The sequence below is a fragment of the Oryza glaberrima genome, chromosome 4, assembly GCF_000147395.1.
Source record: "Oryza glaberrima chromosome 4, OglaRS2, whole genome shotgun sequence".
Taxonomy (NCBI): Eukaryota; Viridiplantae; Streptophyta; class Magnoliopsida; order Poales; family Poaceae; genus Oryza; species Oryza glaberrima.
Genome location: NC_068329.1, coordinates 20,276,852 through 20,295,093, shown reverse-complemented (window position 1 = coordinate 20,295,093; position 18,242 = coordinate 20,276,852). Strand labels below are relative to the sequence as shown.

General features: G+C 43.4%; 3 protein-coding genes across 4 annotated transcripts; all 3 read left to right on the top strand.

Moving 5' to 3' along the window:
• The first annotated feature begins 495 nt into the window (after positions 1 to 495).
• LOC127769659 (MEIOTIC F-BOX protein MOF) lies at positions 496 to 2,478 on the top strand. The gene is made up of 3 exons (XM_052295268.1): positions 496 to 1,522; positions 1,817 to 1,972; positions 2,064 to 2,478. Exons 1-3 carry the CDS (start codon positions 539 to 541, stop codon positions 2,301 to 2,303), a joined length of 1,380 nt encoding a protein of 459 aa, XP_052151228.1. The 5' UTR covers positions 496 to 538; the 3' UTR covers positions 2,304 to 2,478.
• Positions 2,479 to 6,845: 4,367 nt separating this feature from the next.
• On the top strand, positions 6,846 to 8,734 carry LOC127770865 (MEIOTIC F-BOX protein MOF-like). The gene is made up of 3 exons (XM_052296643.1): positions 6,846 to 7,826; positions 8,207 to 8,362; positions 8,483 to 8,734. The coding sequence occupies exons 1-3, from the start codon at positions 6,846 to 6,848 to the stop codon at positions 8,732 to 8,734; spliced, it is 1,389 nt and encodes a 462-aa protein (XP_052152603.1).
• Positions 8,735 to 10,530: 1,796 nt separating this feature from the next.
• LOC127771796 (CRM-domain containing factor CFM2, chloroplastic) lies at positions 10,531 to 16,835 on the top strand. 2 transcript variants are annotated; one of them, XM_052297732.1, is made up of 13 exons: positions 10,531 to 11,220; positions 11,759 to 12,452; positions 12,547 to 12,677; positions 13,225 to 13,542; positions 13,648 to 13,801; positions 14,470 to 14,762; positions 14,848 to 14,907; positions 15,006 to 15,107; positions 15,198 to 15,320; positions 15,422 to 15,520; positions 15,591 to 15,804; positions 15,877 to 16,007; positions 16,090 to 16,835. In XM_052297732.1, exons 1-13 carry the CDS (start codon positions 10,606 to 10,608, stop codon positions 16,282 to 16,284), a joined length of 3,129 nt encoding a protein of 1,042 aa, XP_052153692.1. In that variant the 5' UTR covers positions 10,531 to 10,605; the 3' UTR covers positions 16,285 to 16,835. The 2 variants fall into 2 exon arrangements, with proteins under 2 accessions (XP_052153692.1, XP_052153691.1); XM_052297731.1 differs by having other exon boundaries at positions 14,988 to 15,107; positions 16,090 to 16,834.
• Positions 16,836 to 18,242: the final 1,407 nt, after the last annotated feature.

Sequence of the window (18,242 nt, the reverse complement as noted above, 5' to 3'; positions counted from 1 at the left end):
GGGGTTCCATCGAGTGAATATGGTTAAGAATCCAAATCCTGAAATTGATTTATCCAGGGAAACTGTCGTGACAAATTTCGTCTTTTTTATGCCCTGGTCTTAGCTTACGTATGTTTTTACAGTATAATGTCTCTGATAAAAAGTTACTCCTATTTGACATTCAGAAACAAAAATGGGTTAAACTTTTTAAATTCTATCAATCAGTTTTATATATTAAAATAGATTTGTAGTGGTTTTTTTTATCAAAAGCATAAACTATTTATATGGCCAAAGCAATAAAACTTTTGTCTGGTTGCAGTATCATTGAAAGTCGCTAACGTGTTAGACTGACAGGTGGGGCCAGACCAAACCCCGTGTAAAGCGTATAAACGCGAACTGGCATGCATTCGCCGCCTCCCGCGAGTCCTACGCGAAGTCGGACTCCGATTCTCAATAGGAGACGCGTGTGATTACAAATAAAAAGCCCGGCCCATTTGAGCCAGGCTCTCCCCCAAACACGAAACGATAGCGCGACGCGACGCAAATCCCGGAGAACCCTATGGAGGGGATCCCCCAGACCGCCGCCGCGGCGGCGGCGGCGGCGGAGGCATCTGAGCCCCCGCGGAAGCGCGCCCGCGTCGACGGCGGCGGCGGCGGCGCAGGGGAGGAGGAGGAGGACCGGCTGAGCGATCTGCCGGACTGCCTCCTGGAGGACATCCTGGCGCATCTCGGGTCCCGCCAGGCCGTGCAGACGAGCGTGCTGTCGCGGCGGTGGCGGAACCTCTGGCGCGGCGTGCGGGTCGTGGTCATCGACGTGGGGTCGTTCCGCCTCCCTGGCGCCGACGGCGACCCGCCGCGGTTCCGCCTGGATCGCATCGAGGACTTCGCGGACGGCGTCCTGTCGCCGTCGCTCCACCCGGGCGCCGCGCGGGAGCTGGACGCGCTCCGGATGCGCCTGGACGAGGACGCGGTGACCACCAACTTCCAGAGGTGGATCCGCCGCGCCCTCTGGCGCCGCCCCGCCACCGTCGACCTCTACTACCTCCCCCGCCGCTCCTTCAGCTGGCCGCCCGCCGTGCCCCTGACCCCGGTCACCGCCGTCAGCCGCCTCAAGACCCTGCGCATCTTCGGGCTCCGCCCGACGGTCGTCTTCGGCGCCGACGAGTTCCCGGCCCTCGAGGACCTGCACATCGAGAGGTGCTCGTACGCGCACGGCACCATCGCCTCGCCCACGCTCAAGCGGCTCGCCCTCGTCTCCCCAATCAACGGCTGCTTCGTCCGCGAGCAGCGCCTCACGGCTCCAGGCCTCACCTCGCTGCGCCTCGTCCTCCCGTACAGCCGGGAGGAAGGGGTTAGGGTGATCACCGACGCGCCGCTCACATCGCTCGTCGACGCGTCGATCACCATAGTTGACACCGATCCTGGGGATCCGCGGAACCGACGGGTGAACCAATTCAAGGTTGACTTCTTGGTTGCCATCAGCAACCTGCTTGGCCGCCTCACCAGCGTCAGAAATCTCGACCTGACTGGGCTCAATGCAACGGTTCGTTCTCTCCGACCTTTCTCTGCAAAGTATATCACAGTATAATCCTTCATTTGGCACAACAAATACATACCTGGAAACAGAACAAATTTAATTTTACAGTTAAGTATTACTAATTATTTCGCCGATTGCTAAGTCTCTCTTCAATGGCAAAAACTTCTGTTCACCCATAACAGGAGAGTAGCATGAAAACTGCTGCTCATTACTCTGAAGTTTGAAACTGCAGCCTAATCTTGTATACTTTGTCTATGTAGCTGAAAGCCTGAAATTATCTCCTGGTTTCATATGTTTCAGGCACTGCTGGATAATAAATCCCAGGAATTCCCGATGTTCCCCTACTTGACAACCTTGCTCCTCAACGAGTGTGACATTGGATACAAGTACCACGTGTTGAGGAGCATCCTTCAGAACGCCCCAAATCTGGAGCAGCTTAGACTACACAATTGCAAGGTATCATTTGGCGAAGTTAAGCATATGGTTCATTTAGCTCTTATACCGTCATGGTTCGGCATCTGATGTGAAACCAACCCTTGTACAACAGTTTGTAGGTAAATCGAGGAGGAAGGCTGGGCAAACCCAGTCGAAGGAGAAAACTTCAAAATGCTCTAGCTCAACATTGTCTTCCGCGTGCAGCAGTTTGAAGTCAGTGGAAATCAAGCACCCGCGCGGTGAACCTTCTCATGATCTTTTACATGAATTTCTGAAGGAAATACCACACAATCAATGGAGGAAGAGATCAATTGATGAGGAGACAATATCAATCGAGCTCAATAGAAAGTAGAACAAAAGAATTGCAATATAGGAGGCATGCTTTTATTTTTCATATGGAGCAGTTTGACCAAATTGGTCTAACTAGTTAGTATATAATAAAATCATATGTAGATGTTACACCATTATGTAATTGCATTGTCAAATGTCAAGCCATGTTTGAATGTAGAGTACATGCTTTGTTGCTACTGCACATTGTAACACCTTGTGAATTGAATATCATCGATAACAGGGCTTATTAAGGTGTTGGTGCCATGATCTATCTTACATGTGTTTACTCTCTGCATCTTTGCTACCTTAAGAGGGGGATTTGTTGACCCTAGGGATGAAAACGGATCAAATAAGGTCGGAAACTAGCTCTATCATATTCGTTTTCATTTTTTTTTCTCTTGGAATCAGAATCGGAAACCCGGATACGAAAATGGAATCAAATATTATCGAATATAGATATGAAGCGAATATGAATCGAAACGAATACGGTGACGAATAATTATTGAAATATCAAGACCCCTCAAAGTAAGCTTCTTAAATCGAGGAAGAGATGTAGCCATTAGTTTTCAAAAACAAAACATCAACATTTTCAAATTTTATCTCTATTTGTAAGGGCAGGGGGAGATAGAAAATGTTGTGTTTACTTTCCATACAAATTTATGTTATCATGAAACAAATAAATTAATGTGTATCACTGAAATTTTCGCAGGAACATTAAAATTTTGAAAAATGGTTGAATGTTTTAAATTTTGGGTTGAACATTTCAATTGGAGTTGAGAGTTTCGAAATTGAATTAAACGTTCTAGAATTTGAGTTGAATTTTTTAAATCTAGGTTAAGAGTTTTGAATTCGAACTAAAACTTTTCAATTTTTGAATTAAAAGTTTTTAAAATTTTCAGAATTGAATTGAAAGTTTTTGGAAATTTGAGTGGTTATTTTTCAGAATTGAATATTTCCATTTGTTTGTATGTGAATTGCTATTCCTTGTTATTTTTTCATATGGTTTGTTTTTGTTCCACCTAAGTAGAGAAAAGAAAAACATGTTTTTGCATAAGAACACCAGATATCTGATGGGAAATAACGGACAGTATCCGACCGCTATCCAATTCCGACGTATATCACCTATATCATATTCGTTTTCATTTCTGAAAAAAAAACCGAATTCGTTTCCGATTTCGAAAATTTCCAGATATATGTGACCGAAACTATCCGAATCCAAAAAGAGGTCCGGTCGGACGGAAACTATCCGAATCACTTTCAACCCTAGTTGACCCCGCCTAAACTCCATGAATCGGTTGGGCTTTCCTCACTCCACTGAACATTTTTTGAAGACCCATATTTTTATTAGAAATAGTGGTTGGAAACAAGTATATGGGTGAGGGAGAATTCACACCCGGTCAGAGAAAAAAACATATCATGACAAATAGGGGTGGGCAAATTTTGACTAAATGACTGACCGAATATTTTGGTTAGATATTCGACAAAACATTTTTTCCCCCACCCATGCTTCATGGAACTCTTTCTTTTGGCTGCTGGGAGTATTTGGAAGGAGCGAAATAATCTAGTTTTTAATGGAGTCCAACCTTAGGTCCTTGCATGGAAGAGAAATCTGAAAGCTAATTTGAGTCAACATTTACCTAGACTCAAGGAAATGTATATGACTTTAGTGCAATCGTGGATTGATCTTTTGTAATGTTGCCCTTTCTCCTTCTGATTTGTAAATTTTCTTAAAAGTTAATATATTTATTGTGCTTTCTTCATTAAAAAAAGGCCAATAACAACATGTATACCTTAGCCCAGCCCAACACCGAGGAAAATCCAAACCAATCCCCACCCCCTCCCCCTTCCCAACACCCACACTCGAGTTGGTACTCCCCCTTTGCAATAACCTAGTCAACTCCTTGTCACATGCCTTCCTTCCCTCAATATACACAAGGTGGATCGAGAGATCGGCGATGGAGATCCAAATCGACTATATTGTGGATGTCAACATTGTGTGCCTTAACCGATGCCCTCTCCTCCCTTGGGGCGACGAGAGTGGATTGAGGGACTAGTGAGAGAGAGCTAGAGTTGGCATGAGCACGGCTTGTCCTAGCGGCTAGCGCGGATGTCGATGGTAAGTGTTGGCCCCGCGTGCTCTCCGCCACTCATGGACGAACGTGACACTGCCATATTCTACCTTTTTTTATGATTTCTTTGATTTTTTCCATCGTTTAAATTTGTTGATGATTATAGTAATGAGACCAAACCGAAATACCTAAACCTAATATCTCAGTCTTCATTATTTTGCAATGTATTTCGATCTCCACTTTTAGATTACCAGATTTTTCACATAAAAAAATGAGAGACCAAACCTCAATCCGACTGAATGCCCATCAACAAATAGTGTGATGATAAAGACTGACAAACTCATGTTTAAGTTCACATTGCATATTCTTCCAAAACGAGCTTCGTGTGCTAGCTTGTCTTCTATCCCAAGCCACACCTCAAGTGAGATTGTGGTGTTATTTGCGAGATCCGGAGATCATGAGAAGTAGCCGAGAAAATCTACAGAGCTTCTAGCTAGCTATTAGTTTGTTTATGAAAACTGTATCTAATGGGACTCGAAATCTGGAGTAGAGATTATGGTAGCAACTATAGCCATGAGAAGCTCACCCCAACACAAGAAATGCAAGCCCCATTGTTAGTACGTTACACATGCTACCTCTATTGATGAACGAAGATTCCTATGCACTATCGATTATTTGTATTATTTCTTTCTACCACGGAAAAATAGTTTTTGAATTAATTGTTTGGCCTCAACTTTTTCCAAAATGTTAAGGCTTATGAAAGTGATGGAATAATCCTTAGGCTCACGTTGACTACTTGGCTCTTAGTTATGTTGAAGATGAACACTGAACACTGCTCTATGTGAGGGAATATTTGGTTTAGTGTTAAAAGCATACATGTAAATGTATTTTCAATAGGAATTTAGTGAGATTGAGGATTTGTTGGTAATATCCATCTCTTTTGAGTTAAGAGGATGCGCTCGTGGGTGTGTGATAGTTTAGAGTTTGGTTGTGAGTAGTGGGGTGTGTGCATGTGCAACATTGATTTAATCGAAAATAATAAGCATTACAAATTTTAACGTCACCACATTTTAAGTGAGGCAAAGAGGCATGCTCTAAGCCTCCAGCTAGCACAATCCTCAATGCTATCTATATATGCTACTGTAAAGGGGGAGCGTATCCTATGCACACAGGCCCTCATGTGTACACACCGTGTACACCAACTAAAAATTATCACAAAAAATTCTAGGAAAATTCATACATGTACTATAGTATTACATCTACGTGCAAAGTCACATCTTCAAATTCATTCTACATAGAGAATAACAAAAAAGATAAAATTCTGATAAAATTGTAACCTTAAAACTGTCAGATTTTTTGTTTTTTTTTGTTACGGCTAAAATATAATGAATTTGACGTTAAGATTTTAACCCTAGGTGTAATACAATTGAAAGTATGTGTATGATTTTTTCTAGATTTTTTGGTGACATTTTTTAGTTGGTGTGCACGTGTGTACACGTGAGAGCCTGTGTGCATATGATATGTTGCCCTATAAAGAAGAATCGTTCTCAGCTTCACTTTCCCGGGGCCACATGTATGCGAAAAATCAGTGAGGAAATAGATCTTGCACCCCCATCTCCTCTTAAGAAAACAAAATATTTTTTTTTCTAGAAAACCGGCCATCAGGAAAAATATATATAAAAAAGTCCGAATAAAAACCAAAACGCTCCTAATAAAACACGGCAAAGTGGTTTTATTTTTATCCCATGGGATATGGGTAATTTGCTACTACATCCATCTTATATCATTCTACCCTTCAAACTTGTCCCACAATATAACAGATATTGATGTTGTGGTGTACTGTACTATTTATCACATCAACCAACTATAATTTAACTTTCTTCATATCTTATCCCCAACTACAACTCACCCACAACAAACTCTCACTTAACAGGGGCATTATAGTCCTTTTATTCTTAATCTTTCAAAAAGAAGGAATAATCCTAGTATCATAGAATGAATGCAATACTATTTGTAAATATAAACTCGACGGTATGAAACCAATTTTTCTTTGTTTAGATGGGCTCAAATATTGGTCATCAACGCAAAACAAAAAATTGTAATTAACATATGATTAATTAAATATTAATTATTAAAACTTAGAAATTTTATTCATTTGATTTTTTTTAATAAATAATTTCTATGTAGAATTGTTTTAGTAAAAATACACACCGTTTAACAGTTTGAAAATCGAGAAAACAGACAAGTTGAAACGGAGTTTAGACAAGTTGAAACGGAGTTTAGAGCGCACCCTCAGTTTAATTTCCTGGTATGGGCCAGGATTTTGCATCCGTTTCACTTTCACACACGGTATCTTCCCCCGGCGACGGAATCCACCTACTACTCCAGTCCAGATTGAGAACGCGCGCGGCCCACGGCCGTCGCGCTTAAACCCGGACAAGGTGGCGAGTCCTAGTAGTAGAAGTATTTACGGAGCGGCGCGACGCGATCTCCCAATGGCGTCGGCGGCGGCGTCCGACGAGCCCCCGCGCAAGCGCGCCCGAAGCGCCGGCGCGGAGGACCGGCTGAGCGATCTGCCGGACTGCCTCCTGCACGACATCCTCGCGCTGGTCGGGTCCCGGCAGGCAGTGCGGACGAGCGTCCTGTCGCGGCGGTGGCGGGGCCTGTGGCGCTCGGCGCCGCGCGTCGACATCGACCAGCGGGAGTTCCGCCGCGCGTGCGGGGGCGAGGAGGGAGAGCCGGTGGTGGACTGCGACGGCTTCGAGGACTTCGCCGACGGCATACTGTCGCCGACGCTCCTGGGCGGCACCGGCACGCCGCCGCTGGACGCGTTCCGGCTGCACCTGCTCTACGAGGGGAGGTTCATCACCTTCGGGAGGTGGGTCCGCCGCGCGCTCACGCGCCGCCCCGCGTCGGTCGACATCCACGTCGAGTACGGCGGCACGGTCGACTGGCCGCCGGCGCTCACCCTCGGTGACGGCGCCGGCACCGGCCGCCTCAAGCGGCTGCACCTCTTCGGCGTGCACCTGGGCTTCATCTCCGGCGACGGGGGGCGGCTCGCCGAGCTCCTCCCGGTCCTCGAGGACCTGCGCATGGAGAGCTGCACGTTCGGGCACGAGCCATCATCACCCACCACCACCATCGCCATCCCCACGCTCAGGAGCCTCGCCCTCGCCGTCGTGCCCCGCCGCACCGCGAGGCCCTACGCGCTGACCGTCGCGTCTCCCCGCGTCGCCTCCCTGCGCCTCTTCCTCCCGTTCAGCCGCACGCGCGCGGCCGCGGTGCGCGTCGCCCCCGCGGAGGAGGGCGAGGCGCTCGCGTCGCTCGTCACCGCGTCGATCACTGTCCTCGAGACGGACCAAGAGTTGAATCGGCGCATGAACAAACACAAGCTCGACTTCCTGGCATCCACCCGCAACATGCTCGACCGATTCCCCAATGTCAGAAACCTAGATTTGTCAGGGTTCCCCACAATTGTGCGTATCCCCCATTGCTCTCTCTCTGTTTGAATCTTTCAACAGTTCAGAGCACACGTCGTTTGCTTTTATTTTTTTTTAATTTCTAGTTTATAAGTATTTTCAATACAAAACAAGCATATTATTAAAATATATTTAATGTTAGATTTAATAAAACTAATTTGATATTTTATACTCTATGTTGCTAAACTTTTTTTAAGAAATTTGGTCAAAATTAACATAGTTTGATTAGGAAAAAAATCAAATAACTTATAATATAAAACGGATGGAGCATTTAAGATTGCCATCGTTCACTGCAGTTTGCAGCGCATGGGTCCGAGGGACAGAAATTCAGTAACCTGCGTATAACTGCAAATGATTTACTGGTTCTTTTGTTTCAGGCACTGCTAGACAAGGCATCCCAAGAATTCCCAACGCTCCCTAGCTTGACAACCTTGCTTCTCAGCGAATGCGATGTTGGAGCCAACTGCTACGTGCTGAAGAGCGTCCTCCGGAACGCCCCAAACTTGGAGCATCTTAGATTGCACCGTTGCAAGGTAGTATGAACCATCTGCGTCGTATCAATATCACATACGCATTGTCAGAGTTTCAAACACGATACGTTTGAATTCTTGTGCCTTTGGTGTTTAGCCTGTGAAATTGGATCACTAGTGCAGTTCTTAGGTACGCCGAAGAGGAAGCGGGGAAACTCCAGGTCGAAGGGGAAATCTTCTTCCACATGCCTTGACTCGCTATCTTCCAAGTGCAAGAGCTTGCAGTCAGTGGAGATCAAGTTTCGGCCAATTGATAATGTTCGTCACCACGACCTTGTAGGGTTATTGAAAGAAATGTTAGGCGAAACAAAACGTCAGCACTGCAAGAAATCGATCAGCGAAGGCACGGTAACTATATTAATACCTATTACATAGAACATCTCTTGCATGACTGCAAAGGAAGCATTCTCATGAAGCCACAGCATCAGTGATTTGTTATATATTCTAGCCCTTCTGTCACACTCGAGAGTGTCTATTACATGCATATGATGTAATTAATCATAAACTCTTTTTACTAACAAACTGAAGAGATTAGTACACCAAAGTCAATTAGAATCTTGCATTGCTCCTTCACTGGGGAATTTCGCAATATAGATGTTGGCAGATGCTAACAAGGAGGGGGGGGGACTTTTGATGTCATCCTTTCAACTCTGTTGACTTAGTCTACTGCTACATCTGGCAGCTTAAAGAAAGTGAAAAATGTTTCTGTTGGCAGAAAAATGACTCTTTGTAAGAGCTTCACCGCAACATGGTTTGTCCCTCACCACGATTAGTTTTGCAAGTGTTGTAATTTTAATTTTCAGATTTACAAGTTTTTATTTGAAATATTTCAATCAGTGTTAAGATCTTTCCAATTAAAGAACCTCAGGTTTCAATTCAAATGTTTTGTTTGAGTTCATTGAGGATGGTTCAAAGCTTAGAGCGCCTGTTGAAGGGCATTGCCTATCACCGTTTCCCGTCCTGCACACCCTTTGCGTCTACGATGGTGTGACAACAGAAAAGGTTTGCACGAAGAGTCAGTCCGGTTCTTTCGACACCAAGGTGATCCTAGCAATTCCTATGCTCTTGTAAGAACATAGTTAAATTCTTTCAGGATGAATGTAGAACGAATAAACGGAGCTAGATTTTTTTTAAGGAATGAGTGGAGTGCTTACATTTCTCGGGACAAATATAGAACATTAGAGATAAACATTACATGAAGAGTTGCGGTCATAGAGCTCCTTATGCGTCATAGCTTATTGTTTTAATGTTTTAAGTTAAGGCAACGTTTGGCTAATTGGAAAGGGCCGAAAATGATTTCCCACCCATCAAAAGACATCTTTAAATCCTAACTGTTCATTCTCACTCTTTCATTTAATCATAACCCTACATTCATTTCCAATCTCAATCCCACCTTTCATTTTCCATTATCCAAACACACCAAGGTTGATGCGATAACCATGTGTCCACGTTAACATTATTGTTCTTAATAAAACAAGATAATACATTGTCCACCGCTATATAGTTAGTATTTAATAAGTCCAGAGTTCAAGACAAAGAAATGTATCATCAGACTTTCCATGCTTCCTATTACTCACCCCGTTCCATTTTAAGCACAATCATAAGTTTCCGTGTCGAACTTTGATCGTTTGTCTTATTTGAAATTTTTTATGGTTAATATTTTATTATTATTAAATGATAAAACATGAACAATACTTTATTCGTGACTTATGTTTTTTTATTTTTTTCTAAAAAAAATAAATAAGATAGACGATTAAAGTTGAACACGGAAACTCATTACTGCGCTTAAAATGAGACGAATGCAGTAGAATCTTAAGAGGGATTACGATGACATGCTTAAGGGATATTTGTTCTAGGCTATTGATGGCTCAAGCCCGAATTGCTTTAAGCTTCTGTACCAGTTACGACTGCCTACATGATATTTGTGTGTACAATGTATTAACGAAACTGTAATATATATATATATATATATATATATATATATCTCATTGATAAATATCTAATCCAATAATAAAAATATTTTGACATAAAAAAACTGGCAACTCACTATAGCAGTATCCCCTACACTTGGCGGCATCAGTCAGCAGCACGAATCTTAGAGCACCACACATTCTCCTTCGTCTACCTCCGTCCGCCCAACGCCTTATCCTCTACTACTACGAGCTCTGCTAGTTAAACCCCGACTTCTCCCTCCCACCACGCGCCTCCCGCGCTCGCGCTACTACCCTCACCTCCCCCACACCCAAATGCTCCTCCTCTTCCTCCCCCACCCTTCCCCACCTCTCCTCCCCTCCGCCGCCTCGAGAACCCGACCCCCGCCGCGCCTCCTCCTCCCTCCCATCCACGCCTCCCCCTCGCCGGAGCTCCTCGCCAAGTCGGCTCTCCGCCGCATCTCCGACAAGCTCCGCAGCCTCGGCTACCTCGAGGCCGACCACCCGGAGGCGGCCCCCGGTCCGGCGGCGCCGGAGGCGGGCGCCGGCGCGTCCCCCGGCGAGATATTCGTTCCCACGCCGGCCCAGCTCCCGCGCCACCGCGTCGGCTCCACCCTAGACCCGAGCTGGGCCACGGGCGATGGGGAGGGGGCCGCCGCGTCTCGCCGCAGGAGGCGCGGCGGGAGGGATAGTAGCGCCGCGGCGTCGGCGCCGCCGTCCGCCGCGGAGCTGGCGCTGCCGAGGGACGAGCTGCGGCGGCTTCAGGGGGCCGGGATTCGGCTGCGGAACAGGCTCAAGGTCGGGAAGGCCGGGGTGACGGAGGGGATCGTGAACGGGATACACGAGCGGTGGCGCAACGCGGAGCTCGTGAAGATCAGGTGCGACGACGTCTCCGCCATGAACATGAAGCGCACGCACGAGATTCTCGAGGTGAGCGCTGCCCCGCGCATATGATAATCGAGTCCAGCGTAGGTTTGTAGCTGTGCGCCTGTGCCTCGCCTAGTAAGTAAAACGTTCAGAAAATTTGGATGCCGGAAGGCATCGGAGTGCTACTATATGTTGAAATTGCACAGAGTATTAGTTGTATGTTAATTCTGAATTTCATCGCACAATGTGACAGGGTAAGATGCTGAGTATAGTAATATAGTGCTAGCATATGATTGTGCCCACTTCGGAAGTCCCTGTTAGCATGGAAATGGCAGCATGTTTATTCAAAAGGGATACAACTTTGAAGTGATCAAGGATTCAAGATAGGGATATTTTATTTTTAATTGTTTGAAATGAATCCATTTAGCAGTGTACTGGCATGCACATAATCATTCCTTCTTCGAAGCATTTTATTATACCAAATTCCAAGGCATTTCTTGGATTTTCTCTTAAAGTAATCTATCTCAATTTTTGTTTTAGGGCATTTCTATCTCAACGCTTTTCAGTTTGCAATTGACATGCTCAATGTGTTTTTTTATAGAGAAAAACTGGAGGCTTAGTCATTTGGAGATCTGGAAGCACCATCATATTATATAGAGGAACTGACTATAAGTATCCTTACTTCCATGATAGAGAAATGAAGAATGACATGGATGAGTCATCAGAGCATACAAGTTCTGATGACGAGGACGCGGATCTTGCTATAATAGCTTCCGAACAAAGTGGCAGTGAAGAGGATTCTGATAATCCTGCAGAACATGGTAGCAATCATACTGAGGAGGGCGATGATCTTACTAGACGGTTTGGTGTTGATGCGCTTGAGGGAAATTTAGACATTGGATCTGCAGAGCAAAGCATTAACAGTGCTACAAAAGATCAGCAAGCAATATTACATACAAGCACTAATGTGTCTCGTCCTAGCGAGATCAGTGGTCGAGCTCGGTCAACCTTAGTTGCTGGTGTTGGTTCTCCAAATAAGTTTCGGTTACAATTACCTGGGGAGGTCAAACTCGCAGAGGAAGCTGACAAATTATTGGATGGGTTGGGTCCACGGTTTTCTGATTGGTGGGGGTATGACCCTCTTCCAGTGGATGCTGATTTGTTGCCAGCAATTGTTCCTGGATACCGTAGGCCTTTTCGTCTGCTTCCTTCAGGAGTACCACCGAGGTTAACTGATAGAGAAATGACAATCCTTAGGAGACTAGCTCGTCCCCTACCCTACCATTACGCACTTGGTAATTTCTAGTTATTTGTCTTGTATAATATCTTTCATGGCTTTGACTTTGATAAGGACCACTGTTATTTACTTTCGTGGTGTCATTTATCTAGGACGAAGTAGTAACCTTCAAGGGTTGGCTGCATCTATGATCAAACTATGGGAAAGATGTGAGGTAGCAAAGGTTGCAATTAAGAGAGGTGCAGAGAACATTGATAGTGATCTCATCTCTGAGAAACTGAAGGTAGGTTGGTAAAGAACCCAGCTATGAGGAATTAATTGTAGATATGTAATTATTCATAGCATTTGACATTTCTCGAGCATTCTTGCGATAAAACATTGATGACATTACAGATTTATCTTTCACGTGTCATCGAATTTTGAAATGTAAATCATTTGCCTGTATTCCTAATTTCCTATCATAATTGAAGTTGAACCATAGCAGCCCAGAATTTTTACATGTTGAATCAAAATCACTTCTTTTTATGATATATGTTCCCTCATACTCATGCATATTTTACATGCAGTATGAAGGCACTTAACAATAGATTCATATTTTTTATGTGTCGCCTTGATTTATGTGGCACCAAATATTAGGAAAATACACTTTAGTCTCTCTTTCTGATGTGAACCATTTCAGCACAGGCTCCAGGCCTTCAACCTATTATATCCTAAACTTTCCATTATGAGAAATTATCATTACAATCATCAGTTTCAAAAGAAAATCAGAGAGGAGGAGGGGGGGGGGGGGGGGGGGGTTATGTTCCACCATGACATTCTTAATCTTGCAGGGCTTGACAGGTGGGACCCTTTTATCAAGGGATAATGAGTCAATCGTATTCTACAGAGGGAAAGATTTCCTGCCCACAGCTGTCTCTCTTGCAATGGAAAAGCGTAGAAAGTATGGCAATTCTACAATCAGTAACCCTAAGCTTAATTTTGACAAAAGCACACCGCAAAATTCTTCTAAACTGAAGATGGCTACTGATGTCTCACTAGATGGGCATGAATGCTATGAAAAGAAGCATAAAGATGAAACTGCAGTTTCAGATAATAGAGCAGAATCTCTTAATGTGTTTGCCCAGAATGTTGAGGCAAGATTATCTCAGGTTTGCTTTTCTTTTCTAGTAGTGCCATCTCTTGATAATTTTGATTTGGTAGTTTGAAAAGAAAAACACTTGAAATAGTTAAATTCATATAGAAATATTGTTCAGGCAATTGCAGAGAAAGAGAAGACTGAAAAGCTTATTGAAGAGCTAGAAATGTCGTCTGAGCCTTCTAGAGCTGAAACTAGAGAGGTTATCTCAGAAGAGGAGAGGTACATGTTGAGGAAAGTTGGTTTAAAGATGAAATCATTCTTATTGCTAGGTTAGTATTCTCCTCAACCTTGTATTGTGCAGCATGCATCTGTTCAGAAGTCAAAATGCTACCTAATTTGACTACCAAATTAGTTATAGGAAAGTAGATTACCAGACAGTGTTCTCCTTGGTGACCCCTAGGCATTCGGTGTCCGCTCCGCCTAGGTCAGCAAGCTGATTTTTCCCGCCTAGGAAGCAGTTAGGCACTAGGTCCCACCTATGGCCGTGCCATGTGCCTACTGCCTAGCACCAAGGGAAACACTTCTATCAGACCGTAATATTACCACTTCTAGAGTTTTCATCTGTTTAGCTCATACCAAGTGGCATTTTAATCCTTGTAAATCCTTTTTGTGGAGACAGTGTGAGTATTATGTGGTTTTTTGTTACTTTGGGAGTGCACATATTTGAATTAGTTCGGTCATCTGTTGTGATTCATCGCATAACCTCCTTTTGTACCATTCTATACCTGTACATGATTTGACTATTATTGCCTTTCCAAGCAGTAGCATCCGCAGCCCTAAGGTCAATAAACAAAAAGAGAGCGCGACATACCCATGGACTCTATACAAACTGTTCTTTCTGTGATTTCTGCACGTTATTGATACCTCATTCGCTTGTATCTTACTGTTTTTTATTATTTCTTTAATTCAACATCCTTTTTTTTTCTATTGATTGCAGGAAGGAGAGGAGTTTTTGATGGAACTGTTGAAAATATGCACCTTCACTGGAAGTACCGAGAACTTGTCAAAATTATATGTAAAGAACACAACATTAAAGATGTTGAATATGCTGCTCGAACTCTAGAGGCTGAGAGTGGTGGTATATTGGTGGCAGTGGAAAGAGTGAGCAAAGCACATGCAATTATAATATATCGGGGAAAGAACTATCAGAGGCCATCAACTCTCAGGCCAAAATCTTTGTTAAATAAAAAGGATGCTTTGAAGCGTTCTGTGGAGTATCAGCGTTATAAGGTGAAACTGAAACCTATTAGCTTGCTGTGGTTCACTTGTGGAGTTATTTTTTAGATCTCAAATTAATATTCCTTGTTTATTTTAGTCCCTGAAGCTTCATGTGCTTAATCTTTCAAAGAATATAGACTACTTGAAGGATCAGATGGTGAGTTTTTTGTTCAATGCTGAGCCTTTTCCATTCGTTTTGTTGTAAATGCTATTATTAATTTACTGATGATGCTTCAGTTTTTTAAACAAATGGAGGTTCAACCTGTTACTCCAACTAATGGAATGAACTCAGGCCACCACAACCAAGGCATTCTTGATCTCAATGTTAATTCTGGAACATTAGTGGACAAAAAAGAAGTAAATTTTATTATCTTAACTGAAGTTCCATTATGGCTCAATATATTCAATCATGTCTGATTATCTGTTTATTAAATATATATGGTCAAGGAAGTGTCTGAAGTTCTTCCTGAGTGTGCCAAGTCAGTGGTTGTAGAGTGTTCTTCAGGTGAAAGTGAAACAGAGGGAACCTCAGTTTTAACCAAATCTGGAGTTCCCTTGGATGTTATGCAGGTTGCTGGTCCTCCCATTCCTTTACGAAAATTCTTGTGTGTTTTGATTCTTCGCAACAATTTTGTGGTGGACTAATGGTTCATTGCACATTGTATTTGCAGAACAAGTTGTTATGTTTCAGCAAGCATACAGATGATCTGTCTGAAACTACGAGTTCCTGTCTGACTGAGAGTACAAGTACTTCATCTGAGAGTACACACGTGAGTTTATTGTTGATTTTTCCCAGTGCATGGCAATTATTTTCTGCTGATGCTGATGATTTGACTGCAGCAAAGTCCACTTAGTTCTTCTGTGACGCACAATTCAGATAGTCACAGAGTAAGTGGCTCAAAATTTGTAGGAACCCTTACACCTGTACACGAGCTGAAATTGGATGAGAAATCTTCTCAGTTGCCTTCCGCAGCTGCTCCACTTTCAAACCGAGAAAGGCTCATGCTAAGGAAGCAAGCTCTGAAAATGAAGAAACGGCCAGTACTCGCTGTTGGTAAGTCTTTGTCCCCAATACAGTTTACACCAGATTTCAATTAATATGCTGAGCATCCGATTCCTTTCATAGGGAGGAACAATGTCATCACAGGAGTCGCAAAAGCAATAAAAACACACTTCAAGAAGCATCCTCTTGCTATTGTGAATATCAAGAACCGAGCAGACGGAACTCCAATTCAGCAGTTGATTTCAGAACTAGAGGTTTGTATAGTCTATAACAGGGAGTAGTTCACCCCAAAAATACTGAATCAATCTGAAATTCTATATTGTTCAATGGAATCAGGAAGCAACTGGATCGGTTCTAGTGTCGCGGGAGCCCAACAAAGTGATTTTGTACAGGGGTTGGGGAGCAGATGTGGCCCAGAATAGCTTAAGTGGAAATAATAGTACAGAACAAGTTGAAAAGGAGGTGATATCACCTCAGCTCCTGGAAGCCGTCAGATTAGAATGTGGATTACACCCTGGTGAATCAGAGTAGATGGATCTCTAGATCCTGTAGATGGATTATCTTCATCGAATTGCAGTTGGTGAAGTTGTGCTCGCGCCTTCAATGTCCAGACTGCGTTTTCCCTCGTCGTTTCTGACCACAGTTTTCTGGTTGGCCTCCTCTTGACACAGCCCGTTGACGCGCTGTTCAAATTGGAATGTAGACACGAACATTGTTTTATCTGTAGTGTCTCCTTGTCACCTTCCTTTGTAAATCTAAAACATCTGAAAGGCCTAACTGGATAAATATTCCTGCAACCTAAAATGGGATGTCAGTTTCCGGCAAACACTAGTGATGTTATGCCGGAATCTGGCAAAAAGTTGTGAAAGCGTGATGTACCCTGGAACCAGAAGAAACCCGTGTGACGGGGCAAAACCTTTTGGTAGCATCAGTTGTCACTGTTTGAAAAAAAAAAGGGCTTCTCGAGCAGGTACAATAGCATACTATTAGACAGCTATAAGTATATTTTAATGAGATAAAAGATGAAAGAAAAGGGCAGCGGGCTATAGATATGTAGTCAGCTGTAACACGGACTTCAAGACGTAACGTGTGTATCACAGGTAAGACCATATATTAATATTATAGTAAGCAACTATTATATGAATTGGCTATTACATCGGCTATAAATAAATTAGAGCAGTAGTGAGCTACACTATTAAACTTGCTCTAGCAGGTAAGCATGATGCGACAAAAAGCTACGGGATTTGTTTCAGCGCTAACCGACACCAAAATCTATCCTGCCGATCGCCTGATTGCCCCATATGTCTAAGCTTGACTGCAATGACTTGCAATACACTTGAACCGGTCGAACAAGCTACTTTAGCAGATCACACGAAACATGCAGATATGAAAGTGTTTCCTTTGGTGTTTTTGTAGCTTTACAGCCAAGCTTTTGCAATAATCTTTTGTTTCATGAACTAATAATACCTGCTCGAATGACAGGCAAACCCAACCGGCCAACCCTGAAAATGACTGGCCTTAAAAAGCCATGCTTGAACCCGATGAAAGTTCAGGATAAGCTGCAGCACCCACAATTAAAAGTCTGAAACATGCCCTAGCCAGTAGTCACCCAAACTGATGAGGACATCCTCTACTATTACCCGTTGGCAGAGACGCTAAAGTCGGGCGGCGACCGTGTGAGCCTCTAAATAATCCCACCTTGCTTAGCTTGGGAGGAGGAAGCCACCATTCCCCTATCGGACTAGTCTTTTAGGGAGATTGGGCCTTTCCCTGAGTGGATGTGCCAAAGAACTGTTGGGGTCCGGGCAACCTTAAGTTATTGCGCCTCGGCCGACCCCACCTGGGCCGGACTGTTATCATTTGGTATCAGAGCGAACTGTTGGGGTCCGGGCAACCTTAAGTTATTGGGCATCGGCCGACCCCACCTGGACCGGATTGTTATCATTTGGTATTAGAGCTGGGCCCTTGTTAAGGGGGTGGGACAGCAGATGCTATAGTTAGCATCTGCTTTCTGTTGAGAACTACTAGCTAGGGCATGTTTCAGACTTTTAACGTCACTCTCCGTTAAAACGTTGCCTATCAATAAAAAATAATAATAAGCCATAAATAGCTAGGAATACTCATACAAATTTAAAACTTGAACCCGTATGAGGAGGTTTTACCCCAAAAAAAACTAACAAGTTTAGCTGCTATCACTTCGTTTTGTATTGACTACCATTATTTTAACTTTAGCAAGTAAGTTATATAATGAGACTATGATAAACAAAAGTTATAATTATATTAAGTATTCAATACACTTTAATAATTTAGCATATATTTTTAGTATTTACATATATTTTAGAAAAATATAAGTGGCCAAAGTTTGAAAATGAGTAGCGACCATCATCAATTATTTGAAAATAAAGGGAGTAGTATGACATTGAAAAACTCTTTTAGTCCCTCTAAAGATTTTTCCCACATTTGATCAAATACTATCAAAATAGTTATGA